The sequence below is a fragment of the Gymnoscopelus braueri genome, assembly GCF_963280865.1.
Source record: "Gymnoscopelus braueri genome assembly, chromosome: 3".
Classification (NCBI taxonomy): Eukaryota; Metazoa; Chordata; class Actinopteri; order Myctophiformes; family Myctophidae; genus Gymnoscopelus; species Gymnoscopelus braueri.
This window is the reverse complement of record NC_137612.1, coordinates 58021154-58030678: the sequence shown is the minus strand read 5'-3', so window position 1 is coordinate 58030678 and position 9525 is coordinate 58021154. Positions and strand designations below refer to the sequence as shown.

At 39.8% G+C, this 9525-nt stretch overlaps 2 protein-coding genes across 2 annotated transcripts in view; both read right to left on the bottom strand.

Annotated features, from left to right (window-relative positions):
- LOC308082048 (uncharacterized protein) overlaps positions 1-4977 on the bottom strand; it is a gene marked incomplete at its 5' end in the record, with an annotated part of 37090 nt that extends 32113 nt beyond the window's left edge. Inside the window, 2 exons of the mRNA XM_080423658.1 lie at positions 648-776; positions 4674-4977. Coding sequence (XP_080279784.1) covers positions 648-776; positions 4674-4977 — 433 coding nt within the window. The remainder of the gene's footprint in view (positions 1-647; positions 777-4673) is intronic.
- Positions 4978-6960: 1983 nt separating this feature from the next.
- Positions 6961-9525, bottom strand: part of LOC308082047 (uncharacterized protein) — a gene marked incomplete at both ends in the record, with an annotated part of 76956 nt that continues 74391 nt past the window's right edge. The window contains one exon of the mRNA XM_080423657.1: positions 6961-6983. Coding sequence (XP_080279783.1) covers positions 6961-6983 — 23 coding nt within the window. The remainder of the gene's footprint in view (positions 6984-9525) is intronic.

Below are 9525 nucleotides of genomic sequence, written 5' to 3'. Positions count from 1 at the left end.
AAGTTGGGAGAGAAGTGGAGCAGTGGTTGGCCGTGAGTAGTACCTAAGAGGTTGAGGTTCCAAAAGGGACACCTCTCCATTTGTGTAGTGAGACCTCTCCATTTGTGTTGTGAGAATGTAATATACAGCTTGTTGAACATCCATCATAATGCTACTGTTAAGTGACAGTCTCAATGTTGTTTGTTCTAATGTAATATACAGCTTGTTTGAACATCCTTCATAATGCTACTGTTAAGTGACATTTTACATGTATTTATTTATTTACTTACTTATTCATTAAAAAGGACAGTGCACATTAATCAACATTTCAGTTTTCACATCCATGTAATGAGCCACAATTAGCAAAGAGCTAATTTCTGTAGTCCCTAAGCAGGCTGTTAAAAGTGGTAAAATAACTATCAGTACAAAACAGACATATCAATACAATACAAGACAAGTAAACACAGGAGACAGAACAATACGATACATTATAAAAAATGACACCAGTGACAATATAAGAGCTGATAATTACCCATTACAAGTTTGGTTTGCTTAAAGCCATCTCTTAGTGTCAAATTCAAAGTCGAATAATTGGTCTTCTCTCTTAATTCAGTAAGAATAATATTCCAGTGATGGGAGGCTCTAACAGAGAAGACATTCACACTCACGTGTCGGGATATTGGGGATAACAATGAAGGCATTCTGACAAGGTAGAGTGACAGGTTCCTCTTTAATCTGTGGAGGTTGTGGTTCCTGGACCAGACTGGGGCTCCTCTCCTGATGTCCAGGGGAAACCTCTTTACACACAGACAGAAGGAGAGAAGAGGTAGCATAAGCACAACATCCAAAAGGGATTTTCTTATTGGATGACATTTATTCTCCTACTTATTGATTTGTTTAGTCATGATCACCAACACCATTTATATTGTCTCTTCATTGCCACAACAGTGATGTGGAAGGGCTTGGACAGAGTTCCACTGAAGTAAAGTGAATTACTTTACTTCAATGGCTACTTGGTCCGATCGTTTTTCACTCTAGTCTACACCAAATCTCTTTGCCGAAAATAGCCGATCTACAACCTCACGACACATCACTTTGTGGCGTTGTGAGCTTGCAAAAAGCTATTTTTGGCAAACCTTCACCCCAGAATAGGGGCTGTTGCGGTTCAAGTGGTTAACTGCTCGGTATCTACAACAGAGTACCGAAGTCCTGACATCGCTCCGCTACCCCGGAGTCCGGAAGTATTTTTTCTATTGAAAATCCCCACAGAGAAATATTAGACTGCGTCAGATAAGAACTGTGTTCCAAAAATAAACAGATCAGCTTGGTGATTCTGTCAGGTATGTGACTCTGTGTCGTTTATTCTTAGAGACACACATAGTAACTTACACATTGCTACATGTTATTTTATTTTTTTCACCATAGCTCAAAATATGGTGAATTATTGTAGTGCAGTTAATTCTTGCCACCGATATTCAAAATATTAAAAACCTTCTGCGATTCTGTCTATCATCATATAACCAAAAGAGGCACAGTGGGTGAAAGCGCTTTAATGATTTTCTCACAAGTTGTCAGCTGCTGTTTGGACCTTTTAAGACAAAAAATAAGTAAATAAAATAATGTGGAGGAAATGGGTGAACTTAGTTGTTTTTGGATAATTTCACATAAAACAGGTGCAAGTATTTGCAACAAATATCAACAATGCAAGGGCTCTTGGTAATCAACACCAGCGCACCAGCAAACCATGTAATATTTTAAGATTTGAATAAATTAAGTAAATGTAAGTACTACCATGACTATCAGAGTAGAGTTCGAAAATATTCTCTAACTCAACTGATGGCCATGCTTGAGGGTTATTAGTCCAGTCTTTATGGACATTCTTCACGTTCACAAAGTTGTGCTTATATCGGCAACATCATGGTGGATGATCGATAAGTAACGGGTCACTGTAGTCAGAAGAATGATATTGAGTTACATTTGTAACTCACAGTCTGCGTCTGTGGATTTGAAAAATATTTATATTTTCTTACTCTTCGATTAAATTATAGCCTTGGTGTACAAAATCCACCCCCTCAAGCTGAGTGTGGGGTGGATTGGAGTTCACAAAATGATCATGTCACTTAGTGGTGGGCGGGGGCTCAATCTGAGCCTCGTTTGGTTCAGCTGGGTGGGCCTATATAGGCTCAGGTTGAACCAGCAGACAAACATTTTGTCTGAAGGGTAGAGGTTCACTGCAGGAAACCCACGGCTATGTGAGCACTTCCGATGCATTATAAGTAAGTTTGTTTTCTGTTTATTAGACTTTATGTTGTGTTTTATTAGACTTTATGTTCCTTGGTTTATTTAGCTTGATAAACATTTATGCCGGTCTGTTTATGCTTTCTGTCTGTTTAAGTTACTGATTGTTTCTGTCTTTCACTCCTATTTTAGTTAAATCATCACCACCATCATATCATCATCATCATATGTGTTGTACACAGACTGGCAATAAAACACTTTTAACTCTCAATCCTGGTCTGGTCCAAATGCTCTTGTCGGCATACTGGTGTCGGGGTGTATAAGCTAGCCATGCAGTGAACTCTCTACCAAACCTAAAGACATTTTACACTTGGATCACAAGAAGGTCATCTGTCATGACCATCTTGGATGATTTTGAAAATAGTGTTTGCACTTTCTCCCTTTTTGGTCCGTACATATACATAAAGGTTCAGATTTAAAATATAAAGTGCTTACCCCATGACCACGGATATTACAATTATGTATGGCTCCTCAGAAGTACCTGTATATTGCATATTGGTGAATAAAATAGTTTTGATCCCATTGGTGGCCATTTTCTCCATATCCTTTCAACTATGCGACCCTATTGGTTGGGAGGTGTATCAGTATTGCATTCTGATACATTATAACTATGAGAAAATGGACACCGATCGGATTAAATTGCTTCTTATTGAACAATACGGAATATACAGGTACTTCTGAGGGGACGTACATAATTATAATATCCGTGGCCAAGGGGTACGCACTTATTTTTAAAATCTGAACGCTTATGTAGATGTCCGGACCAAAAAGGAAGAAAGTGCAAACACTGTTTATTTACTTTTATAATTTATATGACGCAATCTAAGATTTCTCTATGGGGAGTTTCAATATAAAATTAACCAAAAAAAGGCATGGGTTTCCGAGGCTAATATAAAACAGAACTCAGTGACCCAGGGGGATAGCGCCCTCTAGCTGCAGTAACTTCACACTTTGGTACGCTTGTTAAAAGGATCCCTGCCTAATAAGCCTTAATACGTTATAATTGCCCTCTATAACTAAAACAAAAAATTGAAAACACCTTAAATATTTTATTTATTTTAGAAACAGTTAATCTTTCTAAATAATGTCATTGATCATGACATTTATAATGCAAAAAAAAGTAGTGTCATGATTGTGAGAAGCCATGAAGACAAGAAATTAGCTTTCCCAGACTTCTACCTAGGCGACAGTCGGTCGGTTATCTGGTCCACATTTTTACAGACAATCTCCAAGATGATAGAGATATCTTTAGGCAGTGCTGTATACTTTATGCCCAGGCCAACATGCTGCTTCGAAGGTTCAGTATGTGTTCTGATCCCGTTAAGTGTGCGCTTTTTAAAGCATTTTGCATTCCTATGTATACAACCTTCTTGTGGTGCACATACAAGAAGGGTAGTATGCGGAGGCTTAAGGTGGCATACAATGATGCCCTGAGGATTCTATTTAAGGTCCCTAGATGGCAGAGTGCCAGTTACTTATTTGTGACATGTGGTATCCACACTTGTGAGGCCCTCTTAAGACATTCCATGTATGGTTTCATGTATGGATGAGTCCCGGAACAGTATTGAGGATATAGTCAATCCTGGGAAAAGCTGTACTCGTCCAGGCTGCGGAAACACTGGAGAGCCAGCTATATATGTGATGTTATGTCTTTGTATGGTATGGTTGTGTTTTATGTGCTGTTTTTATTTATTTAAAACATACTGTGACAACTTCTGGCGACCGGGCTGCTTATTCCTAACCTTAAAGTTATACTAGGTAACTAAGTTAAATTTAATATCTTTTGTGAGTGGCAAATCTTTCACAACCCCCTTTCCATGAATTTCACCCCCGAAAACCTTTTATAAACATATTTTCTATTTCCCGCGACAATGACGTCATCCGTCCGGAAAACAGAAACGGAAATGCACCGGTTTCCTGTTTGGCCCAGAACTACCCGCGCTAGTAACATAGAGGAATTTCACGCTGTTTTTATGGCTTCATAGGATTTGAAGATGGAAAAACAACAGCAAAAGAAGACACAGCTCACTGTAACTAAAGCTCCAATGGCTAAGAGCAACGATCCGCAGATAGTATAGAACAATTAAAATAAACACTTTTTGAAACGCTTCCGCCTTCCGCTGAAAAAATTGAATTCTGTGTAATGCAGGACTCCGCTAAAGACCTGCAATGACGGTAGTGACCAGCAGAGGTTGCTAAAAATAGTTATTTTTTTTACCTACCTTGATTGCTTTAACCTCAGTAAAATGAGAAGCTCAGTAACACTTCAGTAAAATAAGAATACAAGAACCGCTGGGGGCAAGCCTTCCGGTTACCCTACATGAAGTTAAGCTGGTGTTGAAAGTTTCACTTGAAACGCATGTACTTGGTAATGAAATGAAGCATAATGAACCAACCTGCTCTGTGAAGTTTGATGTGTGGTTGTAGCATCACGTCCAGCAGTTTGTTTTGTCTCTCCAGCAGAGTTTCTTGTGTCTCTATCTCTCTCTGGAAGAGGTTGCACATGAACTCTGCAGCCGCACGGAGGCGCTCCAACACAAACACTCTGACACGAAGCTTCACACGACAAACATCATCAGCACCACGCTGCTGTTCGTCCAAAACACACACTAATATCTCCTCTCCCACCGACGTTAGGTGTTCGTTTATCGACAGCCGTACAGACTCCATTTGACTAGTTTTATCTCCTTTGTGACACATTTTTGTTGAGACTCTTTGTTGTCCTACGAGCTAAGCCTCGTCCCCAATGTTGCCAGGTTTTGCGAGAGAGAAATAAGCAACCTGGGTCTATGGTCTATAAAAACAAAGCCCAAAAAGAAGTGAGCCCTGCCTTCGCCCTTTAAACATAATATTCTTTGAGACACACATCCGGGTTTTTGACCAATAAGCGCCTTTTGTTTGGCCCGATTTCGGCACAGCTTACGTTTTTTTTGGGCTAAACAAAGAAATTACGTGACGTGTACGTGTCGTTGATCCCCTTCCCCTACTCGCTCATACTAGGACATGACATGACTGTGGGCAGAAGAATACATTGGCTATTTGAAAATAGCAGATCTACAAGCTCACAATGTGTCGCGGTGCGACGTGTTGTGAGCTTGTAGATCTGACTGCTATTCTTCCCAAAAAAATATTGCATTTGTTTTTGAAAAACGTGGAATATGTTCTAAAACATTGTAACACAAATGTTGCATGGGGGTCTCTGGCATGAAATATTTTCAGATGGGGGTCCGTAGACAAATACATATTAATTTGGGGGTCCTTGACCTGAAAATGTTTGAGAAACACTGGTTTAAACAACATTAGGAAGCAAGACCAAATAAGCAAACACTTAAGAAACAAGTCCAAAAAACCGCAACCGCCAATATATAAGCAACTTTCCAGAAAAACAAGCCAAAATTCGCTTATAATAAACTGACATGGCAACCACTGCTCGTCCCGGGTCAACGTTGTTCAAGCATGCGCACATGGGGCAGTAAAGGATCGAGGCACTGTTGGCTTTTGCCCCCTCGTGGAGGGAGTGTGTAACTGTCACTCAGTAGTGGAAGAACTAGTACTCGCATTTATCTTTACTTATGTAAAAGTACCGCAATGCAGGAATAAGTAAAAGTCCAATATTAAAAATGTACTTAAAACATGTACGTAAAAGTACAAAACTATTGGCATCAAAATATAAATGACTTAAAAGTACCAAAAGTAAAAGTACTTATTATGCAGAATGTCCCATTTTAAATGTTTTCAAATGTAGCTTAAACGCAAAACTGTTGTGAGCTTGTAGATCGTCTTTTTTCTGAAGTGGTTAATGTAGGCCTATGTTCTTTTCTTTTTTAATATAATAATAATCAAAATCTTCAAAGTCCTAATAGTACAATGATCAAATTATTGTAATGGAGTTTTGGACAACATGCAATGTTACAAAACGATATACAAACTACACAACATAACTGTTACTAAAGGATTGCAAAGGACTACACAGAAAGCTGTCACAACCTTCCCTAAAAGACCTGGAGCAACACTCCACACGTCCAAGACTCTTCTCCCTTCTGGCTCCCAAACTGTGGAACTGTTTGTTTGGGAGCAGATAGACAAGCTCAAGACGCCCCGGTTCGAGCTGGCAGATCTGCAAATATTGTGTGACACTTTAGGTTAATCAAGTAGGGCATTCATTTACGAAAAAACACAAAAAGTTAGAATTCGGAGATAAAAGGTTTCTGCCCAACATAAATTATATACTCCTGCCAGTGCCCAGAGAGATAGAGGATGTTAACTTGTGCAGTCCTTATATAAGTAACTTGCTGTCATCCCACGTCTACATCAATGTTGTTTTCCTAGTGGACTTCCTACTCCTGATTCCAGGTTCACATATTCTCCATTCAACAATTCATTAAAGGCAAACATTACTTGAAATGTAAGGGGACTCATATCATTCACAAAGAATGTGTTTGGAATTGTTCACATTAAATACTGTCTAAGTTCGCCTCACAGTCACAGCTACAGTTAGACTTAAATATAACAGCACACAATGAAGTGATTTGTGGGCTTTAAATACTTGAAGGACCCCTGTTTTGGTTGAAAATGCATCATTTTAGTTGGCCCGTCACGTAACCCCTTCAACAAAGTATAAATGAACCTAGAGGCCGCATAGATGTCTTCTTCATTCCATGGTAAGCGTTTAAATTTGTGAATTCATTTTTCCCAGCCTGCAGGCCCTGTGGAAGACACAAAGACAGAATACACAAAACACAACTAGGCCATATTGTCTAGGTCCTTTTCGTTCAGTTTCGTTCCCATCAAGTGGATCTAAATAATCTCTGCTTCTTAAAAAAGATCTATTGGTAGTAAGTAAGAAACAAAGTTACCGCCATCTGATTTGGCGCAGCATTTTTATAATCAGTGTTTAAAAGTCGGTACTATTTTCTTAGCAGCGTAGTAATACTTTCAAAGGGGTGGTGCGGTTTTGGGCACGTGATTCCCGTTACAACCAATGGGGTCGCCTCTTTATTTCCACCATTTCCTGCAACAACAGCCATAGCAACGGTAACGTCCAGAAGAAAATAAATCAAAACAAAGAAAATATCCTTCAAAAGCACGTCAAAAGGACTCGAAACGATGCTATATGAATCTTATGTCTGTCCAGAAAGAAGAGGTTCAGGAATTTACACGGACAAGATGGGATACATGTACAACAAGCCATGTATATACGACGGTCGTCTGTTAGCCTGGGATCCAGCCTGCTTCGCTACGTTCGGCGGACTTTATTTTCTTTCTTCGCTTCTCAGTCTGGAAAGCCTCCCATTGGGAGGTTTTGCAGAACTAAACTGGAACTACATATGTTACGTTGGGCAACGTCGTTGCTGATTGGATGTTGTTCAAACGAATGACGAATCACAACGATCACACTGTTTTTTTGGTCCCGCCCCGCACCACAGACCAATCAGAAGCCCCAGGTTCGATTCGAACCTTTTGGCATGTCCCGCCTCCCTTGGAGATACGAGGCTTTCCAGACTGAGAAGCGAAGAGAGAAAAAAAAGTCCGCCGAACGTAGCGAAGCAGGCTGGATACCAAGCTAGTCGTCTGTCCCGACCGAACTTCAACCAGGTGTTTGCACTTTTCCATTTACGGCCCGTACATCTACATAAACGTTCAGATTTCAAATATAAAGTGCTTACCGCATGGCCATTGATGTTATAATTATGTATGGTCCCGCAGAAATACCCGTATATTCCGTATTGTTCAATAAAGAGTATTCTTAACCGATCGGTGGCCATTTTCTCATAGATTTATAATGTATCAGTGCAATACACCTCCCATCCGATAGGGTCGCGTGGTTGAAAGGATATGGTGAAAATGGCCACCGATCGGATTAACAGGCTTTTTATTGAACAATACGGAAGATACAGGTACTTCTCTGGGCCCGTACATAATTGTAACATTCATGGCCATGGGTAAGCATTTTAAATCTGAAATATGAACGTTTATGTAGATGTACGGGCCGTTAATGGAGAAAGTGCAAACACCTGGTTGAATGTTTCAGGGCTACTACAGAACGTGCGTCAACGTTACTTATATAAACATCAACATAGTGTGGATATGGGTTCTTACAAGCCTCCTGAGGACGCTGGGTTTCACGCAACATTCTACCAGCGTTTTATTGACAAAAATACATTAATTTCATTAATGTGAGAGGAAAACGGCAGAAGGATCAACTCTCTCAAACAGAAACGTCTGTGAGCCACACACACACACACACACACACACACACACACACACACACGGGGGGGGGGGGGGGGGGCTCACATTTTAACATGAGACTGAAATAATTTATTGTGTTATCAGATAAAAGCATTGAAAATAGCAGATCTACAAGCTCACAACACATCACAACGCGTTGTGAGCTTGTAGATCTGCTATTTCCAATAGATTTATTTGGGGGGAGACCCATTTTAACATGAGACTGAAATCATTTTTTATGTTATCACATGAAAAAAATCAATTGAAAGTAGCATATCTACAAGCTCACAACACGTCGCGTTGTAAAACTACCTAAAAATTCTACTTGAGTACAGTAGCCTACTTGAGTAAATGTACTTAGTTACTTTACACCACTGAAAGTACAGGTACAAAAAAAAATTACAGTACTCAAGTGAATGTCCACCACTGCATCTCACCAGTGCTGATAAAGCCCATAAGCTAATTGGCAATATGGCCAAGTAAGAGATTGTAAACAAAACACGCATGTCAATATTGGACTGTCAAATATTGATTTGTCATTTTATGATTGTATGGGTGCTATTACTGTATTTTAAACATTTGTGTGTCATTTCATCCATGTTCCATCTCTGTGATAACTCAGACATCTTTACATCGTTAACAGCTAATACACCAGATGTTGTGATTGATAAAGAGTCCAGGGAAGTGTCTGTATTAGATAGCCTGCACCTTTGACTCTAGCCTAGAGGAAGCCTTTATGACAAAGGTCATTAAATACCAACCACTCCTGCTGCACCCGACCATCTCAGAGCTGGGCTATTAGGTGCAGACTATTTGTTTTTATATTTGGCAGCCTATAGGACATACCCACATACTGGCTGTTAGAGGGTTTCAACAACTTTGGATGCCCAAAAAGGAGGCAAAAAGGTTGGCAAAGTATATTGTGCTGTAAGTGGCAGCCGCCATATATGGCGGAGACGGTGTTACTTACACCCATAGAGTACTGAGTGACATGTTTATTGTATCGTGAAGACATATGCA